Here is a 27542-nt window from a genome sequence, read left to right on the forward strand (position 1 = left end):
ATGTTTGTACGATCGCTGTCATCCAAGGGAATGCACCCGATCTCCCTGAAGAATAAACATACGAATAAAACGTAACAATTAATATATAATTTGATACAAAAATGATATATGTGAATATAAGAAATTGTAACCGTTAAAAATACCATACACACATATATTATGTAGTAATTGAATGACACATCGTGCAAATGGTGCAGCACTTCCCTTCGCCATTTTAGTAGCAATAGAGGTAAGAGAAACAGCTGCTTACGGCCAGGGAATGTGTTTGTTTTAACAGGCAGATGACATTCTAGATACTGATATTCCACTGCTCCACTGCCGTATGACAGACATTGACAAATTTTTACGGCGTATATGGGACAAACTTTATTTGGGCCAACATTCCATCGACGAGATAAAGGCCCTGACGTCACCTGATTATCACTCGAGGTGTTTCTGACTGTTAGCTGTAGAGGTTTCTTGTCGTGGGACCATATACACTCCACTAAAAATGTTACGAATGAGTGCCCTCAGGACTCAGTACTACCCTATTTTACGAACTGTAAGTCGAACTTTTTTCTTCGAAAAACTCCCTCCAAAATTAAGGTGCGTCTTATACTCGAAATTAATACAAGAATGTACACTACTTGATTTAAAATACTCGACACTCTTAGAAATGGCCATATATTCGATGCCACGGGAAACCTATTTCTATCTGGCAACATAGGATTCAACTCGCAGCAGCAGTGCACCGATGCACCGTACATGTGTTGCGGGGATTCACAAGCTTGCTAACACTGTCTCACTCCCAGTCTACCATCACAAACCCAGAACACTGTCTAGTTTATGATGCGACAATGCAGTCTACGGTGCCAGTGAACTTTAATTGAAAGTGATTTGTGTTATCGGTAACAATACAATGTTTTTGTTTGTAGCTAGTTTCATAACAGCAAAATAAAAGATATTTAGATGATGCGAGATATTAATTGAAAGATGGACGACGAAGAGGAAGAAGAAGAAGAAGAAGAAGAAGAAAGACGAGCAAAAGTTCAGATGACGATTATCAGTGATTTTAAAGGTCAGTTCGGTTTTATAAACTAAAACTTATTTTTAGTCTGGCTTTGCAATCTAATGATAAAAATGCTAAATATGTTATTTTTTAAAGAGTTGCTTAAAAATTAAGGTGTGCCTTATTGTCCTTAGCGCCTTAGAGTCCCTATACTTTATTACTCCGCAGTATTACATAAGGTCTCGTATGTTAATGTACCGCATGGAAATGAGTCACGGCATCTAAGCCACTGTCCGATGCCGATAAATGCATATGCAGATTAGTAGCTGGGATTGGTCGGGTAGGTGGGTGTGGTGGGGGGGGGGGAGGGGGCGAAAACTGTTCACAGCACACTACAACGCGTAGAATGTTGTCAGGTTTCATCTTCGCCAAACACTTTACGAATAATCCCACCTATCAATGGAATCTGGAAATCTCTGGTAAGCTTCTGTGGCACCAAACTGCAGAGGTCATCGGTACCTATGCCTATACACTACTTAATCTAACTTTAACTTACGCTAAGGACAACACTCACACCCATGTCCGAGGGAGGGCTCGAACATCCGACGGGGGGAGACTCGCCAACCGAGTCAAGACGCCTCAATAATTTTATAACTTACCGAAGTTAAACTTCTGATCTGTTACTGGGCACTTCGTTTTACAAACTGGAGACTTTTTAGAAATATTTTCAACTATTCACGTTTAGGAAGTATTATTGGACTATTTAATAAGTAATACGTATGTACGACCTATGTGAAATTGTTATTATTAAGACTATTTCCGTCTGAGAATTATAAATATCCTCTATTAATGAATAAGACTCTCAGAGAACATTTAGTTCTACATTAGGAGCACGGCTAACGAAACCTATAACGCATAGCAATAAAATTAAACTGCATTTTCAACCAAGAACTGTTCGAAATTATTAACAAGAAGACCAAAATTTTATGGCACTTGCACTTAACTTTCTCTACCACTTCTAAATAAACGTCTGCAAGCCACAACATGTGTAGCAGAGGGTGCCAGTATCTTTCCAAGCATTTCATATTCCTGTATGACGACTGCCAGTACGCTCCCGTTTACTTATCTGATCTTACCAGGGCATAAATAATATGTATCCCGATTCGACTTGGACGTCCACACCAGGAATCTCATTCACATTTCTAGCTTATCCTGGATTAAATTTCTGATCTTTTACTGGGCCCTTCGTTTTACAAACATTAAAAAGTCGTAAATGGTTTCTACTCCGGAAATATTTATCACTCCCTCAATAAGCAACGGTAAACGGATGATGTAGTTGTATATTGCATGTCTGTAAATGCGTAAGGCCAGACTAAGACTAAAAATTCATTAACTTCAGTTTACAACATTAAAATATTTTACGTTTCCTATTCTCCGCGCCATTCACATGCCTTCTTGTGATGTATATCCTCTGTCATCATTTTACGTATGTTGTAAATAGATGTTAGGAGATGGAGGTAATTATTCTTAAACTCCACACAGTGTCACATCTAACACGGAGGATACGTCAAGTTCCATAACCCGATTTCCCAGCAACTTCGCTTGGTGGAAGAGAAGACATATTAAGCGAGCACGTGTGTCGGCTTATCCGTAGATATTCCACCGTTTCTGAGAAACGACGGTCAGTGTTTTTGAGGTCCGCTTATATAGCTTGTAGCCGCCGTATTAGTACGTGCGAAGTGGTGGCGCAGTCGCAAACGTCGCGACTTCACGATTTTGCGTCCCATGTTCGAAACCCGATTATTATTTTTATTTTTCATGTAATTGCCTGTGTTTGTAGAAGATTAGTTAACGAATGTTTTCGTGTGAATATTGAAATAACGTTGTCCTTATTCGTCTAGTAATTGTTTGCCCGGTGAATGATTTTTTAAAAATGTAATAAATGAATGAGTAAGCTACTGGAAACAGTTTTCAACGAAATTCCTGTAGTGTATCGTAAATAGCAATCAATTGCAAACGCCAGTTTTCCATAAGTGATCCGTTATGTGTCTTTTGCAGTGAAAATATTTCAAACGCTTGAAATCTTCAGCAACGTTAACGACGTTCCTTTCTCGAGTGAAAATCATTCGTAGATTGTCACTGTGGCAAACCTGCTGTCGCATGACGTTCATGGTGTTCGGAATTTATATGTTTCGAATGTTTGTACGATCGCTGTGATCCGAGGGAATGCACCAGATGTTCCTGAAGAACAAATATACGAAGAAAACATAACAATTAATATAAAATTCATATAAAATGATATCTGGGAACACAAATTGATTGTAACACTTGAAAGTACCATACAAGCGAATATTATGTAGCAAATGAATGACACTTATTGTCAAACCTAGTTTTAATGTTATAATTAATGTAACGCTCTCGCATCCGCCAATTTGATACGAAACATTCGTGTGGTAACATGCTATGGGCATGAGTAGGTAGATGAAGAAAAGTAAAATAAAACGATATCGGGTTTTGAACACGGAGCACAAAAGTGAAACAGCATTGACGCTAGCGACTGCACCACCACTTGCGCAGACGTTTTCTTTCCCCATACTGTATTTTAACTACATCGAACACTTGGATCACCGTTTTCTCAGAAACATTCGAGTTTCTATGGATAAGTCGATACACGTATTCGCCTATTTTGACTCCTCTTCCACTGAGCGAAGTTTGTAAGAAATCAGATTACGGCACTTGTCCTGTTCTCGTCAAAATGAATGTGGACAGCATGTTTTCAGTGTTATATGCCGATAGGGCTTTCGTCTCTCAAAACGTTGTCACGATACATCTATTTCTTACATGTCTCGCGCTGCACAGAGAACATGCGTCTTGTGCAATACAGGACAATATAGGGAACGGTGTTCTGCATTACGCGACACTTAGGAGTCGACTGCCACAATTGGAGGCTTTTTAGAAATATTTTCAGCCATTCACGGTTAGGCAGTATTATTGGACTATTTAATAAGTAATACGTATGTACTACCTATGTGAAAGTGATATTATTAAGACTACTTCCATCTGAGAATTATAAATATCCTCTATTATTGAATAAGACTCTCAGAAAACATTTAGTTCTATACTAACGAAACCTATAACGCATGGGAATAAAATTAAAATGTATTTTCAATCAAGAATTGCTAGAAATTATTAACAAGGAGACCAACAGTTTATTGCACTTGCATGTAAATTTCTCTACCACTTCTACATAAACATCTGCAGGCCGTAAGATGTGTAGCAGAAGGGGGCCACTGTCTCTCTTATTCCTGTGGGACGACTGCTAGAACGTCCTCGTTTACTTATCTGATTTTACCAGGACATAAATAATATCTATCCCGATTCGACTTGGGCGTCCACTCCAGGAATCTCATTAACGTGTCTAAGTGGCACATAACTTCTTTCTTGTAGTGTACCGAATTAGCACCCGGTTAGCACTTCTCTGAAGATTACGTGCAGCGTAAACACACGCGTGACGAAACCCTCAGCCCTGTTCTCTATATTCTCTCTCCCTTACATTAATAAAATTTGACAAGGGTACCTATTTGAATAACAATTTCAATTCATTCTGCAGATATCGAGAAGCGATATAGCAGTTGTAGTTTAATAGTTTAAGAGTATATTTCGGCTCAGCCACACTTATGATATTAATCGCCACATAATCATATCACTTTAACACTAGTAGATCTCGGAAGAGAAAGGTTCCATTCTCAGACATACACTATCACAAGAATATACTGCCTGATCAGAAGCATCCAGAGACCCTCTGTAATGTGGAATTCATCACTAAATGTCAAGAGAGGTGCGCCCTCCACAATAGAAGAACATGGGGTTAATGTGTTGATAACAGAGAAGCAGTAACAGCAGAATGAGTCGATCAAGAAAGCTCAGTGACATCGATCGTGGGTTAGTCATAGCATTTAACCTGAGCATCTGATCCATCAAGGGCATTTCAAACCTTCTAAAGTTGCCCAAGTCTATAGCTAGTCATGTGACTGTGAAGTGGAAAGGAGAAGGAACAAATGCAGCAAAAACAAGACCAGGTACACCTCATGTCCTGACGGACAGTGATTATCGATTACTGCAGACCGTAGTTGCAAAAAGTCGCATTAAATCAGAAGAAGGAATCTCTCGTGAGATCATACCACCAGAAGTCCGGATAGCACGACGACTGTGCGTAAGGAGTTAAAAGGAATGGGGAGGAAAGATCGAGCAGCTCTTCATAAGACACACATTTCTGCAGACAGTGCTAAGCGACCCTTGTGGTGGTGTAAAGAGCGAAGCCACCGGACTGTGGCTGATTGGAAACGAGTGATTTGGATCGATGAACCATGTTATACCCTGTGGCAATCCGATGAGAGTGTTCGGATTTGGCAAATGTCTGGAGAATATTACCCGACATCATGTGCACTGCCAAAGGAGAGGTCCGGAGTAGGTGGTGTTAGAGTGTAGGGGTGCTTCTCCTGGTTAGAGTGTGGCCCCCTTTATGCGCTCAAGACAACGGTAAATACGGAAGGTCGGAAGGATATGAACACATTTTACAACATTGTATAATGTGTGCAGTGGAAGAACTGTTCGCAGACGATGATTGTTTGTATTGACGTGTCAATGCACCCTTTCATAAGGCAACATCTGCAAGGTAATGGAAATCTGGAAAGTTTTGGTAAGTTCCTATGGGACCAAACTGCTGAGGTCATCGGTCCATTGGCTTACACACTAATTAATCTAGCATAAGCTAACTTACGCTAAGGACAACACACACACACACACACACACACACACACACACACACACACACACACACGTCTGAGGATGAGGTACTGGTTTGTGGACAATAACTACCCCATCGAACAGCTGGAGGATGGGTTAGAACTGCGAATTCGCTGCAGACTTCAGCGTCCAACATCAGTATCTCCTTTTGTTTCGGATCCTGAGGACGAATTGGATGCCATCCCTTCACAGACACTCAGACACCTCACTGAAAGTGTTCCATCAGTCCAAGCCGTCATAGAGGTGAAGGTTGGATGCAATCCTTATTAATGCACACTAATAGCTGTCCAAACACTTTTGATAATACAGTGGATTCTGTTTCTTGTGATTCGGTGTGTCTGAGGGCAGAAGCCTTTTATTCCCAAATCTGACATTGTTCACGTCATCAGGTTTTTAATTGATTAACATATAGGTGTGTCTGAGCCGGAATATTATTTCAAACTGATTAAAAATTACCAAGAACTAGTCAGACTATAGTTTTTTAAACGACTTTGATGAAATACACTTCCTTGGGATTCTTCCAACGAATCTGTATGTCAACAGTCTCCCCTCCCCTCAGTAATATTTCAGCCTTAAGTTACTGCTGATGGATACGTGTAGATATTTGACGGTTATCACTGATCCATGTGCACGACAGTCGATGGTGTACCTACACCTTGCTTCCTACGTTGTACAAACGTTCAGTTTCTTGACCGTTTGATCTGAATTAAGCAAAACGTTAAAACAAAGTAACTGCAAATAGAGTGACACCAAGTATAATAAACTGTGTGTTTCACATGATATCTTGCGAATCATGGATGAAGGGTATCAGACGGATGCCTTATTCCTTGACTTCCGGAAAGCGTTTGACTCGATGCCCCACTGCAGACTCCTAACTAAGGTACGAGCATATGGGATTAGTTCCCTAATATGTGAGTGGCTGGAAGACTTCTTAAGTAATAGAACCCAGTACGTTGTCCTCGATGGTGTGTGTTCATCAGAGGTGAGGGTATCATCTGGAGTGCCCCAGGGAAGTGTGGTAGGTCCGCTGTTGTTTTCTATCTACATAAATGATCTTTTGGATAGGGTGGATAGCAATGTGCGGCTGTTTGGTGATGATGCTGTGGTGTACGGGAAGGTGTCGTCGTTGAGTGACTGTAGGAGGATACAAGATGACTTGGATAGGATTTGTGATTGGTGTAAAGAATGGCAGCTAAATCTAGATATAGATAAATGTAAATTAATGTAGATGAATAGGAAAAAGAATCCCGTAATGTTTGAATACTCCATTAGTAGTGTAGCGCTTCACACAGTCACGTCGATTAAATATTTGGGCGTAACACTGCAGAGCGATATGAAGTGGGACAGGCATGTAATGGCAGTTGTGGGGAAGGCGGATAGTCGTCTTCGGTTCATTGGTAGATTTTTGGGAAGATGTGGTTCATCTGTAAAGGAGACCGCTTATAAAACACTAATACTATCTATTCTTGAGTACTGCTCGAGCGTTTGGGATCCCTATCAGGTCGGATTGAGGGAGGACATAGAAGCAACTCAGAGGCGGGCTGCTAGATTTGATACTGGTAGGTTTGATCATCACTCGAGTGTTAGGGAAATGCTTCCGGAACTCGGATGGGAGTCTGGAGAAAGGTGGCGTTCTTTTCGGGAATCGCTACTGAGGAAATTTAGAGAACCAGCATTTGAGGCTGACTGCAGTACAATTTTACTGCCTCCAACTTATATTTCGCGCAAAAACCACAAAGATATGATAAGAGAGATTAGGGCTCGTACAGAGGCACATAGGCAGTCATTTTTCCCTCGTTCTGTTTGGGAGTGGAACAGGGAGAGAAGACGCTAGTTGTGGTACGAGGTACCCTCCGCCACGCACCGTATGGTGGATTGCGGAGTATGTATGTAGATGTAGATGTAGACTGCGATTCTCAGCCTGTGAACTTCCTGTGATGTTGACTGAGATTCTCAACCTGTGAACTTCCTGTGGTACTGAGCTGCCACGAGTACCATTATGAGCAGCGCTGTTTATTTAGATCACATTGTATAAGAAAATCAATTACGTAGCCTCGTCAGCGCCCCTATATAATTTTAGGGTGATAGTGCTACACTCGTTTATAACCGGCCCAAGTATTGGTGATAGAAGAAAAACTCATTACTTATATCTGGCTAGCAAGGGAGGGAGAGAAAAATTGGTGACGCATGGTTATTATAGTGAGTTAACCTGAAACTGCTCCAAGAAAACGAGGAAAGAAACGTTTTCGACTGACTCTTTTGTATCCACAGGGTAAATGCTTTGCAAATAAAGTGCTACTCGCAAGGCGTCTGGCTGGAAATAAAGAACCTATGTTCGACTCCCAGATGCATTCTACAGTTTTTTCATTTACATTTGTTTCCACATCTAGATTTTCACGAATATTCGAGGATCATACGCAATACTCTTATTTTCGCAATGTGTTTTCCTCATTGTGGTTATTATGATCTGTGGTGCTGAATACTTCTGTGTTTCTGTTGTTATCGATGAGAATAAAATAAAAGGTAACGGGATGTTGGGCTGACTAGAGGGAGGCCGCAGACACGACTAACTGATTAGGCTCATATACGATACACTGCTTGTGTACAGCCTAGAATGACAGACTCTAAGATATTTTTCCTCAATATCCCTCCCTTTTTGAGAAAATCGTCTCTGAAGCTCATAACGCACAGCCGACACAAAATCGGCGGCATCGATAGATAACCGAAAAAAGGGCATTTTTCTTTATCATATATAGGGTCCGCAAACGCATATTTTCCTAGAACTCGAGGAAAGAAGCAGTTAAGACTGCCGCTTACACGACCGGAAGGGAAACGCTTTTGTACGGAAGTGCCGAACGGGAATAACGATCAAGGCATGTGGCTGCGGAGCAGCGAACCATTGTGAGAGAAAGAGATCAGTAATCGCCTAATCTCAAGGTTCAGTGACATTCGATGGATTAAGAGATCACAGGATTTGTCGATAGAGGTTTCCCTTTTTTTTATAATGCTGTCTTAAGAGTCGAATTTAGGTGACTTGGTCAAGGACACAGGAAAAATTAAAACACTGAACTCAGGACACAAAATTCGTAATATCTCTAGTGGGTTATCGCTGTGAACAATGGGGAATCTCGACAGCAGTTTCAAAGAATGCGTACGTAAAAGGCGACACGATGCAAAGGATGTAATTTTAAGCCACTGCTAGTAGAGGTTACTATCTTCTATAAGTCAAATAGTTATGATTAACTGTCACTTAAATGTTTTGCGGGTTTAGTTCTAAATTTGTTGCATTGTTCAAAAGCTTCCTTTCTTCCGTCACAACGTACTGCGCCATTCTTACTTCATCTGTCTTTTACTCAGCCACAATGAATACAGCTGTATGCGCCAATTAAAAGACACAGTGATAGATACTGAGCAGTTGCAAAAAAATTACCATATTAACAATTATGGAGACTGTGTCATCTTTAACGTAGTGGTCTGTTCCGTAAAGGTTGTTTGTAAAAGTGCATATCTCAAAGATTTTTACTAAGCAATGATTTACTGTTGTTAATTGGGAACTATGAGGTACTATTAAACTGAAAGATGAAAAGCCAAATAAAAATAGTTATCCAATGTCTCGTAGTCCAAGCGTTGTAACACAAATAAAGGAAAGCAAAAAAATGGTTCAAATGGCTCTGAGCACTATATGACTTAGCATCAGAGGTCATCAGTCCCCTAGAACTTAGAACTACTTAAACCTAACTAACCTGAAAACATCACACACATTCGAAGGAAAGCAAAGTTCGTCTCAACCCGAAGATAGGTTTAAACATCGTAGTATGTATGTAGTATGTATTTATGTAGATGTATTGAAAGTGAGAAAGATCTATGGACCAACTAGGGCGGGCAGCAGTCTGCTGTTGTTTGCTGATGAAGCTGTACCGTAAGGTTTCAAGGCTGAGTGACTGTAGCAGGATACAAGATGACTTAGACAAAATTTGTAGTTGATGTGGCGAATAGGAGCTAGCTCTAAATGTAGAAAAACGTAAGTTATTGCGGATGAGAACGAAAGAAAAACGCGTGATATCCGGATGCAGCATTAGTAGTGTCCTGCTTGACGCAGTCACGCCGTTCAAATATCTCAGCGTAACGTTGCAATGCGATATGAAATGGAACGAGCACGTGAAGACAATGGTAGGAAACGCCAATGATCGACTTCGTTTTATTGAGAAAATTCTAGGAAAGTGTGGTTCATGTGTAAAGGAAATCACATATAGGACGCTAGTGCGACCTTTTCTTGAGTACTGCTCGAGAATTTGTGATCCCTACCAGGCTGGACTAAAGCAATTCAGAGGTAGGTTGCTGGATTTGTTACTGGTAGGTTCGAACAACACGCAAGTGTTACGGAGATGCTTCAGGAACTCAAATGCGACCCTGAAGGGAACACGACGTTCTTTTCAAGCAATACCACTGAGAAAATTTAGAGAACCGGCAAATGAAGCTGACAGCACAACGATTCTGTTGCCTCCAACATACATTGCGCATAAGTACCACGAAGATATGAGACGAGAAATTAGGGATCATGCGGAGGCATATAGATAATCGTTCTTCCGTCGTACTTTTTGCGAATGGAACAGACGGGGAAATGACTAGTATTGGTAGGGGGTACCCTCCGCCACGCGCTGTAAGGTGGACTGCGGAGTATCTACATCTACATCGATACTCTACAAATCACATTTAAGTGCCTGGCAGAGGGTTCATCGAACCACCTTCACAATTCTCTATTATTCCAATCTCGTAAAGCGCACGGAAAGAATGAACACCCATATCTTTCCGTACGAGCTCTGATTTCTTTTATTTTATCGTGGTGATCTTTCCTCCCTATGTAGGTCGGTGTCAACAAAATATTTTCGCATTCGGAGGAGAAAGTTGGTGATTGGAATTTCGTGAGAAGATTCCGTCACAACGAAAAACGCCTTTCTTTTAATGATGTCCAGCCCAAATCATGTATCATTTCTGTGACACTCTCTGGATGTAGATGTAGAAGTAGGGATCGAACCACGAACCTTTGGTTTAGTTGTCTAACATTTACTCACTAAACGACCCAGTCATACAAGTTGTAAAATGTTGGAGTTCGTCATTAAATCAGCCTTATTTGTGTTCCAGCTCAAACGAGAAACTGAGCAGAGGCAGAACATTTGTAGCTCTGTCTTTTTGCCCTGTAAAATCGGGACACTTAATTTTTTAGTCACTTTCATCATTTTGCCTTGGGCTTCATTGTTTTGATCTGTGTTTGACTTTATCAGAAAGTAACAAATTGACTCAGAACAAACTTCTAATACAATATCGTATATTTTCTTCTTTTTTTCAGCGAGAGAACCGGGCAGCATGGCACTCTATAACAACAGTTTAACGCACTATTACGACTACGTCTTCACGGACTTAGCGGGTGAGTGTCTAAACTACGCTGCCCTTACTTTCGTAGCTAATTTACGAGCGTTTCTATATCACTAACTTCGTGTCACTGTATAAGACACAGCAATAATAAATAACTACTGTAACAATTAAATTAAAATGCCATTGCATATTGCTTTTTAAAGTGAATTAACTCATCGTCCTACGTTTCCATCTTATGTGTATTGTCTCAACGATAGTCTTCACCCCATGTGATTTCCGTATTTTTGGAGCTCTGAAGAAAGACATTCGTGGTCGTAGATTTGTTCCGGACGAAGAGGTGCACGCCTGGGTACAAAAATTGTTCCGTAGGCAACCGCATTTTTCCATGCAATCATTGACTGGCTTGTCTCAAAGTGCGATAAATTTTTTTAGCAGTAGTGGCGATTAGTTTTGAAATAATAAAATTCACTTCCTTTCTCCAACTGTCTTGTTTTCATTTGACTGCTCCTTAAATTAATCAAAAATGACTGTGACTGAGAGGAGGGCTTCAGTATCATTCAGGGAGGCTGTTACTAAGTTCTTAGCCAACAAAAAGGAGTTACGTTATATTTGTCTTGTCGCTAAAGTACTGCAAAATCTCAAGAAGTTAAGCTATTTTATGAGCCTCACAATTCACTTTTCGAACTGCCGAACTGATTTTTCTTTGAAAATATGGTTGACGTCAGCGAGGAATAAGGTGAGCGCTTTCATCTAAACATCAAAGTGGTACAAAGACGGTATCAGGGCCGCTGGAATACCACTACTACTCGTTGCTTCACCGAGGCGTACTAAAAGCAGTTCATAGCAAAAAACGGTGCATTAGATGTTTTAAGGCTGAGAAAAAGGAAATATACGCCAATGGACACACAACTTGTATGTAATAAAGAGGAAGTTCTATGTTTATACGTCAATAAAACCTCTATTCTTATTAAAAAATTAAAATACTTTTCATTCCAAAAGCACGTGTTTAGCTAGTTTTCTAGTTTATAAAGAAGTCACGGTGTGACAAGTAACAGAAAAACGCTGAGGTCAGAAATGGATTCTGCACCCAAACACCCATGATAGTAAGTTATTATTAAACAAAAAGTAATAAAAAATATTTTTCTAAGACCTGTATTGTCAAAAGTTTCTGATTACTTCTGGAACTAAGGTCATCTACTCATTTGCTATGCTCATTAACCTTTGGTTCGAACGCAAGTGAAAGCCAGAATCTGGCGATGATTACGCATGAGCGAAACCATCTGCCAACTAGAGGGGCAGATCAACAGGACCTGTTGCGAGGCCAGTGTATTCTCCTGTTCGATAGCTGTGATTTCGTTTTTATGGGTATATGATGAATGTAGTTTACATTAGTTCAATTCCCACCAGACTTGAGCTGACTGCCACCATCACGATGTGAAACAGAATTGCCATGCTCAAAAGGTATCGAGCATGTAAGGAGGCTCAGGACATACTTTACCAACAACTGTTGCCAGTCTTAGTAATCCGCCTTTAGTAAAATCTAATTTGAGTAAAATTACTGTTATTCATACGCAGAATCTTACGGACGCCTCACGTGTATAATTTATAAACAGCAGGTTTAAAAAATACATTCACCTTAATAAAAAACGATCCTCTGTGTATAAACTATTGTTTCTCAAATTTTATCGAGTTCTGGAACACACTGTGGATGGTTGCACTAAGCAGCTGGAAAAGCAGGCCTAGATTCTAAAGGTATCGTAAGACTCGCATAAACAGCTCATTCGGTAGTAAATATGGTAGCAGTATTGGTTGAGCATAGATTACTTGGAGTCTACTGGTCTGATTCTCCATGACTAGACCTAGATCTACATATCAGAAACTAAAGAAAAGCGATGAATATGTACTTCTAAGTGTAATGTGTCGAAGATAAATGAATTCTAACGTGGCGAATTGTAGATGCTCAAGATTTAAACTTACAGGGAAAGGGGGAAAATATCATCCGCTAAGTCACGACTTGGACGAAAGCGTGAGTTGAGTGATCGTGAAGGATGTTCATTGAAGAAGAATGTGACAAAAAATAAGGGGGACGACAGCTGCAAAAGTCGCTTCAGAACTGAATAACGCTCTAATGAAAATAACACAAGGGGAGCTCCATGAGCTAGGAACTGCAGATTGAGCTGGAACGCAAGTGCCCGCGACAGGAAAACGTGGTGCCGAAGCAACAGGACTTGGAGAACAGAAAAATGTCGTTTGATCGGATGAGCCTTATTGCGTACTGTTTGCAACTTCTGGTCGAGTTTGCGTCCCAAAGTGAAATACAGCGGAGATTCGGTGAGTATTTAGGCAGCCATATCGTGGCATTCCAGTGCCCCATGCTTGCTCTGCAAGGTCGCATTACTGCCAAGGATTCTGTGACCATTTCGGCTATCAGGTCATGATGGCACTGTGTTCCAAGACGACATGGCTTCTGTTCACTCAGTTGACGTCGCCCAGAGCATGTTCTGTGAGCATGAGGATGAATAGAGTATTTAACTGTTGTCTGGAAAGTGCCTTAAATGATTAATTATGACATTTTATACTCCTAACATGCTTTTCCCGCTCTTGAATTACAATATTCTTCATTAAAAACGGAAATGAAATTCAAATAATTTGAAAACCCGCTAGAACGCTCCATTCGAGTCAAAAATGGTTCAAATGGCTCTGAGCACTATGGGACTTAACATCTGAGGTCATCAGTCCCCTAGAACTTAGAACTACTTAAACCTAACTAACCTAAGGACATCACACACACCCATGCCCGAGGCAGGATTCGAAGCGCCTAGAAGCGCTCGGCCACACTGGCCGGCTCCATTCGAGTCATGTGATGCCTGTGACGTCACTGGCTAGCTCACTGCTGCTACTGTCATAATGCTAATTCACAGTGATGTCTTGTTTTGTAATTTACCTTTCGGAAAATGGCTTACAAACGGCGTGCAGTACTATACTGTACAAATACAGCTATAAAAACTCCTGAAAAGTTGTTTTTGTGCGTTCCAGAGAATGAGAAGAAGTGTAAAATGTGGTTGCACTCTACTAGCAAATTGTCCGACGCACAAGTTCACTAACTTAATTAAAACTGTGTTGCACTGTGAAGTTAACATTAGCTTACCTCCGCGGTATGACCTCTCACTGTTACTACGAAGAATAGCATCATTCAACGAAATGCAACTCTTAATTAATTTTCTCGTTTTACGTAAGTGTACCTCAATTAGTAGTTAGTGCGGTAGTCCGTCGAATTTTATAAGATGATGCCATAGATCGCTGGTTCGAATCCAACCCGAAAGAAAATTTTATCTTATTTTTAAAACGACTCGGCAGTCCTCTCATATGAAAACCAAATCACTTCAACACACCGATCGGACACAGAATATTATTGTCAGAATGAGATTTTCACTCTGCAGCGGAGTGTGCGCTGATATGAAATTTCCTGGCAGATTAAAACTGTGTGCTGGATCGAGACTCGAACTTGGGAATGGCAAAGGTCCTGAGTTCGAGTCTCGGTCCGGCACACAGTTTTAATCTACCAGGAAGTTTCAGAATGTTATTGTGTTTTCCTTGCAGTTTACATGCACTCACAGTTGCAATCACTGTTCACAAACGTCACATTCAGAAAGATATTTTTCAGTTAACATGACCGCACACTTTTTACGTCATTAGAAACAATGTTTTATCTTCGTACTGTCCGGCTAGGACCCTTATTGTTTAAAAACATTTTCAGTTTCACCATCTTACATAAAGATGAAGTAAGCCTGCTGCAGACGCTAGCGTTAGTTTACACTCACAAACATCACAGCTCTTACGTTTGTGTCACTTGCATGTTGTACACGCTCTATATCACTCCGCGTAACCTCATTGTCCTAGACCACGTTGTACAGTGGGTGTATGGCGATATCTTCACTACCAGCAATGCTTTCCAAGAAAGTGAACCGTCTGCTCGCAAATCAAAAGCATTTATGCTCTGTTGTCCATTTCTCAGACTAAGACTAATGTAAAGCTACATGCAATACAGCCGGCTATCAAAACAGCTGCTACAATCAGTTCTTGCTAACGCTATTTTCGTATTTCAACTGAAACTAGTAAAAATACATGACTCTTTCAGGATCCGAACATGTTACCTCTTTACTAGAGTCCAAGGCACTATCCATTACCCACTGAACACGTTCTATATGCATTAACACTGCTGATTGTCTTCTATAGAGGAAATCAACACTGTGCATTGGGTCGTATCTCATGACTGGTAGTTGACAAACTAGTTATAATACGCGGACCCATTTGAAAACGTTCTACAATTCCTTTGTTTTGAATGAGTTTAATCATGTTGCAGGGAGCAGGGAAAAGAATGTCCGTCGTTGCACATAACCCCTCTTTGAGTGGGTGGAGCATAAGAGCTTCAACTTTCCCAAAGCTTCCACTACCAGCGTTCACAAAATTCATTTCTATTGTTACTTAACAGCTATAATTGCGTTTTCCATCACTAAATAGCTAAGCTGTTTGCAGAGAAAGTACGTGGAAACCTTGTAACTTCGGCTAAGGCTCCTCTGACAAAAAAATAGCTTCATCTTACTCCTAGTCTGTGACGTCACCAGAGCATCAGCTAATAACAGAGCGTTTTCTACCACGTGGCTAGATTTCATAGTTAATGATTTTTAGGCTTTAATTACATAAAAATAACAGATTTTGTGAGAATATGGACCATAAATGCTATTTAAATATTACCATTAATCAGAATAACAACAATCCGAACCACATTTTTAACATAAGAAAATAGCCTATTGTCGCATCTCTCCTGGCCATCAGTCACCAGATCTCAATATTATTGAGCCTGTATGGTCTACATTGGAGAGAGTGGTGCATTCTATCCACCTCTACCATCGTTACCGGAACTTGCCACTATTTTGCAGGGTTTCAAGATAAGATTACCTTCGAACGCGCCTAAGTCCTGTATTATCCATTCCGAGACGACTGGAAGCCGGTTTGAATGCCAACGGGTTTCCTACGGCGTATTATGCATGGTAATGCGTTGTGCTTTTGTGTTTCCATATATTTGTCCACCTCTGTAATTTAATGTGCCGAATGATGTAAGGGTTATCAAAATTGATCTCATTCAGGAATTCAAAGCGTTGTTGATTTATGACGGGCAACCGGGAATGTGTGTGGCGTGTGGAGCAACAGATCATCTCAAAGCGGATTGCCTTAAAACAGTCTCGACGCATTTCGACATTAACAGGGACCAGGAAGTAAACCAAAACGAATAATCGCTCAAATAAACTTAGACGCGACACGTGTAGTGGGCCTCACCTTTATACAGCCGCTATTCGAAGTGGATCCCGTCTCTCAGCTTGAGAGTAATACAAGAATGGAACCATTGCCGCAGTCGCAGTAGAACCAACAAATCAATAGTAACGCAAAGGTTTATGAGACCGCAAGTCCGCAGCAATTAGTGGGAAGGAAGCAGCTATTGCAGGATGAGCAACAAACCAGCGTAATAAAGTGGAAGATGAAAGCGAGGAAACAAACAAATGGCAAGAAAACAACACAGACGAGGAATAGTAAGGGGAAAAACAACGGAGAGTCACTGTGAAGTAAGAAAGGGCTGACCCAAAACAACAGTAAGACGCAGGGAATGTCATGGGTTACGAGTTTTGTTTGAACATACGTACGAAAGCCGGCACGGTGGTACTAACCGCCAAGGACTAGAAATTTCTTTGCACTATGTTGGAAACTGGCCTCGAAACTGCAATACAATTCAGTGATAGCACATTATATACACACACACACTCCCGAGGAAAAAAGAACGAAAGCGGATGTATGTGAATTCTATTGTCGAGATCTGACTCATCTTTGGCTAATTTGCATGGGGATTGTATGAGGATTACAACTACGTCCTAAACCACAAACATAAACTGCCCGATTTGATCTATTTTATTTAGCTTAGTAAAAAACATGGTTTTAATCGATACATGGGATAACCTCCATTTGGGCCAACTTATCCTTTGCGTCTCCAGTAGCAGCCGGTCGGCTGGATAGGGTGTACATACAGAGCTTCCATATTGCAAAGGTAATAAGCACAGAATGTGGGGTGTATAATTTCCAGAACATACGGCCTACCACGTCACAATGAACCATCGTCCACAGAAGGTTTTCAGTGACAGAGGGTAATGGTGGTTCAACTGTAGCCTGCTGAAGAAGGGGGCGGTGGAAATAGGCATTGGTGGGATGTTAGGATGGATGTAAAGGAATATCCACGAGTACAACAGCATTATTGAATGGTTGTGACAACTGACTAATCTAAAAGTTATTCATCTAATTAAAGTGTACGCAAGCGAAGAGACACAGTGAGCGAAAAACACAAAGTATATTTCTTCTCAGTTTGCCTCAATTGTACACTAACTCGGAAGGAGTTATACGAAACATCATTGCCTTCAGAAGGCACAAAGCTGAAACCATTGACATGAATAGATCTACTTAAACAGTGTTTAAAATAGAGCCAGAGAAGAGCACGAAAAATTTCAGTACCCAACTTCAATTTGTTGTTGTTGTTGTTGTTTTTGTGGTCTTCAGTCCAGAGACTGGTTTGATGCAGCTCTCCATGCTACTCTAGCCTGTGCAAGCTTCTTCATCTCCGAGTAACTACTTCAACCTACATCCTTCTGAATCTGCTTAGTATATTCATCTGTTGGTCTCCCTCTATGATTTTTACACTCCACACTTCCCTCCAATACTAAATTTGTGACCCCTTGATGCCTCAGAATGCGTCCTACCAACCGATCCCTTCTTCTAGTCAAGTTGCGCCACAAATTCCTCTTCTCCCCAATTCTATTCACTACCTTCTCGCCTCGCGGGTAGCCGCTCGGTCTGAGACGTGTTGTCACGGTCCGCGCCGCTCCCCCCGTCAGAGGTTCGAGTCCTCCCTCGACCATGGGTGTGTGTGTGTGTGTGTGTCTTCCTTAGCATAAGTTAGTTTAAGTAGTGTGTAAGCTTAGGGACCGATGACCTCAGCAGTTTGGTCCCATAAGACCTTACCACAAATTACCAAACTTACCACCTCCTCATTAGTTACGTGATCTAATCTTAAGCATTCTTCTGCGGCGCCACATTTTGAAAGCGTCTATTTCTTCTTGTATAAACTATTTAACGTCCATGTTTCACTGCCATACATGGGCCACACTGCATTCGAACACTTTCAGAAAATACTTCCTGACGCTTAAACCTATACTCGGTGTTAACAAATTTCTCTTCTTCGGAAACGCTTTCCTTGCCATAGCCAGTCTACATTTTATATCCTCTCTACTTCGACCGTCATCAGTTATTTGCTCCCGAAATAGCAAAACACATCTACTACTTTAAATGTCCCATTTCCTAATCTAATTCATTCAGCATCAACTGATTTAACTTCAAATTATCACGTCATTAAAGAGCATAAGCGAGCTAAGTAGAAGCTTACACACTGGATCAGCACCGAGTATGGGACTAAATAGAACTCCCATTCATATAGTAGACAATATATAGTGGAGCATTTCCAAAAATTATGCTGCACCGCGAACAGAGAAAGTAGGCACTGGGATTAAGCGGGCAGGAATAGAAAATAACTTTTCGGCACAGCCGAACAGCGAACTTAAAGAACGCTTCACCAGAGGACTTTAAAAACGTTATAAAGGCTGCACAAGAGTATAAAGCCCCGGTGAAGATTGGCATACCTGTGGAATAACATGACAAATATTGGGACGATATGGACAACAAACTAACAGCATTGTTTAATGAATTACTTACAGCAGCAAGCCATTCGAACTGTTGCAAGGAGGGTAGAGCCATGTTGTTACCCAAGAAATACAACCCAATGTCAACAAATAAATATTGTCCACTAACCTTATTAATAGTGGAACTTAAGATTTACGCGAGACTCTTAAATAACAAATTCCGTAGCGTAATTACAGACCATATCAGAACACCATAAATACCTGGCAGGTCAATGACCAACATACTGGCAGCACACATAGATCTTTCACGCTCACAGGGTGACAGTTATTGAAGTATATGAAAAAAAGGGTAAATTAGTTACAAACTACGCCGTGCACACACTTCATTCAACACGTAAACGTAACTGCAGACATTCGGATTTAGGTTATGACGTGTTCGATATGCCTGCCATCATTGGCGATGATATGTCGCAGACGAATAGCGAAATTCTGCATGACCCATTGAAGAGTAGGAACATCGATGCTGTCGATGACCTCCTACATGGCTGTTTTTAGCTCATCAGTGGTTTTGGGGTTATTGCTGTGCGCCTTGTCTTTAATTTACACACATCAAAAAATGTTTTGCGTCGCCTCGGTTCCGAGAGTTCCGGAACCTGTACAGAAAACTGGAATAGATGTCAACATAAACATCATTCCGTCCTTTTTATTGTTCATGAAAACCACACATTTCATGTTGTACCACCATACATCGAGATCTTCAGAGGTGGTGATCCAGATTGCTGTACATACCGATAGCACTAAACCCAGTAGCGCGTCCTCTTGCATTGATGCACGTCTGTATTCGTCGTGGCATACTATCCACAAGTTCATCAAGGCACCGTTGATCCTGATTGTACAACTCCTCAACGGCGATTCGGCGTAGACCCCTCAGAGTGGTTGGTGGGTCACGTCGTCCATAAACAGCCCTTTACAATCTATCCCAGGCATGTTCGACAGGTTTCATGTCTGGAGAACATTCTGGTCACTCTAGTCGAGCGATGTCGTTATCCTGAAGGAAGTCATTCACAAGATGTGCATGATGGGGGCGCGAATTGTCGTCCATGAAGGCCAAATGCCTCGCCAATATCCTGCCGGTATGGTTGCACTATCGGTCGGACAATGGCATTCACGTATTGTACAGCCGTTACGGCGCCTTCCATGACCACCAGCGGCGTACGTCGGCCCCACATAATGCCACCCCAAAACAGCAGGGAACCTCCACCTTGCTGCACTCACTGAACTGTGTGTCTAAGGCGTTCAGCCCTGGACTGTGTGTCTAAGGCGTTCAGCCTGACCGGGTTGCCTCCAAACACGTCTCCGACGATTGTCTGGTTGAAGGCATATGCGGCACTCATCGGTGAAGAGAACATGATGTCAATCCTGACCGGTCCATTCGGCATGTTGTTGGGCCCATCTGTACCGTGCTTCATGGTGTCGTGGTTGCATAGATGGATCTCGCCATGGACGTCGGGAGTGAAGTTGCGCATCATGCAGCCTACTGCGCACACTTTGAGTCGTAACACGACGACCTGAGGCTGCACTAAAAGCATTATTCAACATAGCGACGTTATTGTCAGGGTTCCTCCGAGCCGTAATCCGTGGGTAGCGGTCATCGGTCATCCACTGCAGTAATAGCCCTTGGGCGGCCTGAGCGAGGCATGTCACCGACAGTTCTTGTCTCTCTGTATCTCCTCCATGTCCGAACAACATGGCTTTGGTTCACTCCGAGATGCCTGGACACTTCCCTTGTTGAAAGCCATTCCTGGCACAAAGTAACAATGCGGAAGCAATCAAACCGAGGTATTGACCGTCTAGGCATGATTGAACTACAGGCAACACGAGTCGTGTACCTCCTTCCTGGTGGAATGACTGGAACTGATCGGCTGTCGCAAACCCTCCGTCTAATAGGCGCTGTTCGTGCATGGTTGCTTACACCTTTGGGCGGGTTGAGTGACATCTCTGAACAGTCAAAGAGACTGTATCTGTGATACAATACCCACAGTCAACTTCTATCTTCGAAAGTTCTGCGAACCGGGGTGATGCAAAACCTTTATTGATTATTCACAAAAAGGAATCGCATGTGTTCAGATCCGGAGAATATGGCGGCCAGTCGAGGACCATGCCCGTGGTTTCTGGGTACTTCACAGCCAGAATGCGGCCTCAACGTGCTCCTCCAGGACATCAAACACTCTCCTGCTTCAATGGGGTCGAGCTATGTCTTGCATGATCCACATCTTATCGAAATCGGGGTCACTTTGGATAGTGGGGATGAAATCATCTTCCAAAACCTTCACTACCGTTCGGTTGGCACCGTGCCATCAAGGACTGGACACTGGACACCACACAGTCACCTGTTGAGGGTGACGAGACGTCTTGATCACGAAATGCGGATTCTCAGTCCCCAAATGTGCCAATTTTGCTTATTAACGAACCCATCCAAATGAAAGTAGACTATGTCGCTAAACCAAATCATGCATGTGCATATTAATTCCCATCATACCCCACAATCAACATTGCAGTCGTGCAGTTTGAACGGAAACCGTTCAGAAGTTCTGACGATTTTATTTCATATAGTTCAATAATTGTCACCCTATAAGTACACAAGTTTGTCAAGCTATGAGGTGTTCATGCTGTATTCATTTGCTATGTAATTGTGGAGAATACGATGTTGTGACACTCATTTGCGTAATAAAAAGGATATGAAAGACGTGATAAGTCAATAAATAAAACATATACAGCTGAGTAGGTTTCAGGAGTGATAGCTAGAGTACAGTGATGTTATCTGAGGTATCCTTTTGTTGAAATCTCACAAAGTGATGAAAGTTGTTAACTTAGAGGTTCATTGAGTATATATTTATTCACTGTGAAATATTAGCTTCTGTACTTTAAAGATATTAAAATATTGTTGTGTCATTGCAAGTGCCTCATTTTTCTGAGATCGTAGGTTTATTCAGATTTGCAAATACTTGACTGTGAGTTATTATAGGTTCTTGATGAGCTGTAAGAACCCATCTTTCAGCTTGTGTGACACATCTCCATATCTTGGAGCATTGTCTCCTACTCAAACGCCATACGATTCGTTGCCGTCCATATCCTCAGCCTTGTGATTTGCCCATTTCCGCCGACGTTGATCGTATTTATACCTGGTCTCGCCCGTCACGATCGCCTAGCCGTACTTCTGCGGCGCTCTCTAAGACCTGGGTCTGCTGGCGTTCAGCTGCACAACAAATTCATCTTAAGCTCCAAAGAAATTATTTGACTCAATATGTTCTCTTTCTGCACTAAACTAATACATTACAACAATATTTAGACAAAGAATTGTTATTAACATTCGGTCACACTCAGACCATTCACAATAAATACAAATAAAGGTTTGCCCATAAATAACTAATCCACTACTGTTCCACAAGTACGCTCACGATAAATGACCACAGTGTTTCTTTAAATCTGAATTATTTAGACATGCCCGTCAGAAGCGTCTTTTACACTCTTTTACAAAGGTGGTGTCAGCTAACACATGTAGTTGGCCACTTCTTAAAATACCATTTTTGTATTATCATTTGTAATTAATACTTATATAAAGTTACTGGCAAAATAGTACACCGTTCATTAAATACAGGGTGACAATTATTAAACTACACTCCTGGAAATTGAAATAAGAACACCGTGAATTCATTGTCCCAGGAAGGGGAAACTTTATTGACACATTCCTGGGGTCAGATACATCACATGATCACACTGACAGAACCACAGGCACATAGACACAGGCAACAGAGCATGCACAATGTCGGCACTAGTACAGTGTATATCCACCTTTCGCAGCAATGCAGGCTGCTATTCTCCCATGGAGACGATCGTAGAGATGCTGGATGTAGTCCTGTGGAACGGCTTGCCACGCCATTTCCACCTGGCGCCTCAGTTGGACCAGCGTTCGTGCTGGACGTGCAGACCGCGTGAGACGACGCTTCATCCAGTCCCAAACATGCTCAATGGGGGACAGATCCGGAGATCTTGCTGGCCAGGGTAGTTGACTTACACCTTCTAGAGCACGTTGGGTGGCACGGGATACATGCGGACGTGCATTGTCCTGTTGGAACAGCAAGTTCCCTTGCCGGTCTAGGAATGGTAGAACGATGGGTTCGATGAGGGTTTGGATGTACCGTGCACTATTCAGTGTCCCTTCGACTATCACCAGTGGTGTACGGCCAGTGTAGGAGATCGCTCCCCACACCATGATGCCGGGTGTTGGCCCTGTGTGCCTCAGTCGTATGCAGTCCTGATTGTGGCGCTCACCTGCACGGCGCCAAACACGCATACGACCATCATTGGCACCAAGGCAGAAGCGACTCTCATCGCTGAAGACGACACGTTTCCATTCGTCCCTCCATTCACGCCTGTCGCGACACCACCTGGAGGCGGGCTGCACGATGTTGGGGCGTGAGCGGAAGACGGCCTAACGGTGTGCGGGACCGTAGCCCAGCTTCATGGAGACGGTTGCGAATGGTCCTCGCCGATACCCCAGGAGCAACAGTGTCCCTAATTTGCTGGGAAGTGGCGGTGCGGTCCCCTACGGCACTGCGTAGGATCCTACGGTCTTGGCGTGCATCCGTGCGTCGCTGCGGTCCGGTCCCAGGTCGACGGGCACGTGCACCTTCCGCCGACCACTGGCGACAACATCGATGTACTGTGGAGACCTCACGCCCCACGTGTTGAGCAATTCGGCGGTACGTCCACCCGGCCTCCCGCATGCCCACTATACGCCCTCGCTCAAAGTCCGTCAACTGCACATACGGTTCACGTCCACGCTGTCGCGGCATGCTACTAGTGATAAAGACTGCGATGGAGCTCCGTATGCCACGGCAAACTGGCTGACACTGACGGCGGTGGTGCACAAATGCTGCGCAGCTAGCGCCATTCGACGGCCGACACCGCGGTTCCTGGTGTGTCCGCTGTGCCGTGCGTGTGATCATTGCTTGTACAGCCCTCTCGCAGTGTCCGGAGCAAGTATGGTGGGTCTGACACACCGGTGTCAATGTGTTCTTTTTTCCATTTCCAGGAGTGTATATGAAAAAACGTAAATTAGTTACAAACTACGGCGTACACACACTTTATTCGACATGTAAACGTAACTACAGATATTCTGATTTAGGTTATGACATGGTTGATACGCCTGTCGTCATTGGCGGTGATGTGGTGCAGACGAATAGCGAAATTCTGCATGACCCACTGAAGTGTCGGAACATCGATGCTGTCGATGATCTCCTGCGTGGCTGTTTTCAGCGCAGCAATGGTTTTGGGGTTATTGCTGTACACCTTGTCTTTAATGTACCCCACAAAAAGGAGTCGCGTGTGTTCGGATCCGGAAAATATGGCGGCCAATCGAGATCCATGTCAGTGACCTCTGGCTACTCCAGAGCCAGAATGCAGTCCCCAAAGTGCTCCTCCGGGACATCAAACACTCTCCTGCTTCAATGGGGTCGAGCTCTGTCTTTCATGATCCACATCTTGTCGAAATCAGGGTCACTTTGAAAAATGAGGATGAAATCATCTTCCAAAACCTTCTCTACCGTTCGGTAGTCGACGTGCCATCAAGGAATATCGCACCGATTGTTCCGTGAGCTGACATTGGACACCACACAGTCACCCGTTGAGGGTGACCAGAGTTCTCGATCGCGAAATGCGGATCCTCAGTTCCCCAAATGCGCCAATTTTGCTTATTAACGAACCATCCAACTGAAAGTGGACTACCCCGCTAAACCAAACCATGCATGTGCACACTAATTCCCATCATGCCCCACGGCCAACCGTGCAGTCTTGCAGTTCGAACGTCCTAACGGAAACCGTTCAGAAGTTATGACGATTTTATTTCATATAGTTCAGTAATTGTCACCCTGTACGTACACAAGTCTGTCAAGATATGAGGTGTTCATGCGGTATTCATTTGCTATGTAATTGTGGAGAATACGATGTTGTGACACACATTTGCATAATAAAAAGGAAATGAAAGACGTCATAAGTCAATAAATAAAACAGATACATTCAGGGGTGAGTGCAATGCTGTTATCTGAGACACCTTTTTGTTGAAATCTCATGAGGCAATAAAAGTTGTTAATTTAGAGGTCTGACTCTTCAAGGCCGGCCGTTGTGGCCGAGTCGTTCTAGGCGCTTCAGTCCGGAACCGCGCTGCTGCTACGGTCGCAGGTTCGAATCCAACCTCGGGCATGGATGTGTGTAATGTCCTTAGGTTAGTTAGGTTTAAGTAGTTCTAGGTCTAGGGGACTGGCGACCTCAGATGTTAAGTCCCATAGTCCTTAGAGCCATTTGAACCCTTTTTGACTCTTCAATCTTTCCCAGCGGATTGTTGTAAATAGCCTTCACGGGTTTGTCGCCGGATCACGTTGTATTCCACAATATTTCCTCGGAGCAACTGTCCGACATCTTCATGTGGTTCAACCTTGCTGGTGGCTAGGTACGACTGACGGTGTCCGCACGTCGGCTCCCCGTTTCTAGAACACGCACGTGAAACTGAGAAACCTGTTGGGTTCGGTTGAGGATGATCTTGGCCTGAGGAAATGTGGTGTGCGCTAGATTCCTTGTCAGTGTGGGGCAGCATATATAGGCCAGACATGTCGCACTGTACCTGAACGTTGTGATGGACATCAGCGTCATACAGGCTTTGTCAAAAGGATAAGTCGGCGATTGTGGAACACTGAATACAGGACATTGCATGATTTATGAAAAGACGGAAGTTTTATCCCCGGCATCATCTTTCTGGGATTTTGTCATTAAGGAAACAATACACTTCCGTACAGTGGATAATCTCATCAACAGGGATATGGGATTTCAACTAAGCACAGCCTGGAACCCTGCATTGGTTGCTATTAAATCACGACGCAAAAATCAAGATTTTTCGATAACAGGCGCGTCATAACACTGATTTAGTTCGGTCTTTAGTGAGTAACGCCCGGCCGCACTGTTAGTTAACGTAACGTACAGCGCACGCCCAGGAGAGACGCTCTGCGATTTTCGGCAGAGGGGGTTTGAGTATGGCACCATCTGTCTGCAGATCATTGAGCATGCATGATTTCCGCGCCTACACATTCTTCGCGCACGTGTTCTAGAAACGGGGCGTCGACGTGCGGATACTGTCAGTCGTACCTAGCCACCAGAAAGGTTGAACCACATGAAGATGTCGGACAGTTGCTCCGAGGAAATATTGTGGAATTTGCACAACGTGATCCAGCGGCAAACCCGTGAAGATTGTTTACAGTTTAGAGGTTCATTGTGTAAATATTTATTCACTGCCAAGTATTAGTTTCTGTAGCTTTAAAGATATTAAAATATTGTTGTGTGATTGGATGTGCCTCATTTAATACTTGACTGTGAATTATTATAGGTTCTTGAAGAACTGTAAGAGCCCATTTTTCAGCTCGACTGACACTCCGCCATTTCTTAGATCATTGTCTCCTGCACAAAGGCCATACGATTCATTGCCGTCCATATTCTCAGACTTGGAATTTGCCTATTTCCGGCGACGCTGTTCGTCATTGTATCTAGCCTCGCCAGTCATGGTCGCGTAGCCGGACCTTCTGCGGCGAGTTCTGAGCCCTGGGCCTGCTAGCGCTCAGCTGTACAACAAATTCATGTTATCTCGTACTAATATTGGGCGGCCGATTAGCTGGCGTAAATACGCGTAACGTTACACCAGGAATAATAGTCAGTACTCAGGGATATGACAAGAACACTCGTTTGAAGCAAAAAACTTCATATGGATATACAGGGTGTTACAAAAAGGTACGGCCAAACTTTCAGGAAACATCCCTCACACATAAATAAAGAAAAGATGTTATGTGGACATGTGTCCGGAAACGCTTAATTTCCATGTTAGAACTCATTTTAGTTTCGTCAGTATGTACTGTACTTCCTCGATTCACCGCCAGCTGGCCCAATTGAAGGAAGGTAATGTTGACTTCGGTGCTAGTGTTGACATGCGACTCATTGCTCTACAGTACTAGCATCAAGCACATCAGTACGTAGCATCAACAGGTTAGTGTTCATCACGAACGTGGTTTTGCAGTCAGTGCAGTGTTTACAAATGCATAGTTGGCAGATGCCCATTTGATGTATGGCAATAGCCGTGGCGCGGTACGCTTGTATCGAGACAGATTTCCAGAACGAAGGTGTCCCGACAGGAAGACGTTCGAAGCAATTGATCGGCGTCTTAGGGAGCACGGAACATTCCAGCCTATGACTCGCGACTGGGGAAGACCTAGAACGACGAGGACACCTGCAATGGACGAGGCAATTCTTTGTGCAGTTGACGATAACCCTAATGGCAGCGTCAGAGAAGTTGCTACTGTACAAGGTAACGTTGACCACGTCACTTTATGGAGAGTGCTACGGGAGAACCAGTTGTTTCCGCACCATGTACAGCGTATGCAAGCACTATCAGCAGTTGATTGGCCTCCGCGGGTACACTTCTGCGAATGGTTCATCCAACAATGTGTCAATCCTCATTTCAGTGCAAATGTTCTCTTTACGGATGAGGCTTCATTCCAACGTGATCAAATTGTAAATTTTCACAATCAACATGTGTGGGC

General features: G+C 42.9%; 1 protein-coding gene across 1 annotated transcript in view; it reads left to right on the forward strand.

The window, feature by feature from the left end:
• Positions 1-27542, forward strand: part of LOC124722395 (elongation of very long chain fatty acids protein 7-like) — a 195451-nt gene that overhangs the window by 101423 nt on the left and 66486 nt on the right. Inside the window, exon 2 of the mRNA XM_047247566.1 lies at positions 11142-11219. Within this exon, the coding sequence (XP_047103522.1) occupies positions 11142-11219 (78 nt within the window). The remainder of the gene's footprint in view (positions 1-11141; positions 11220-27542) is intronic.

The sequence above is a fragment of the Schistocerca piceifrons genome, chromosome X, assembly GCF_021461385.2.
Source record: "Schistocerca piceifrons isolate TAMUIC-IGC-003096 chromosome X, iqSchPice1.1, whole genome shotgun sequence".
Taxonomy (NCBI): domain Eukaryota; kingdom Metazoa; phylum Arthropoda; class Insecta; order Orthoptera; family Acrididae; genus Schistocerca; species Schistocerca piceifrons.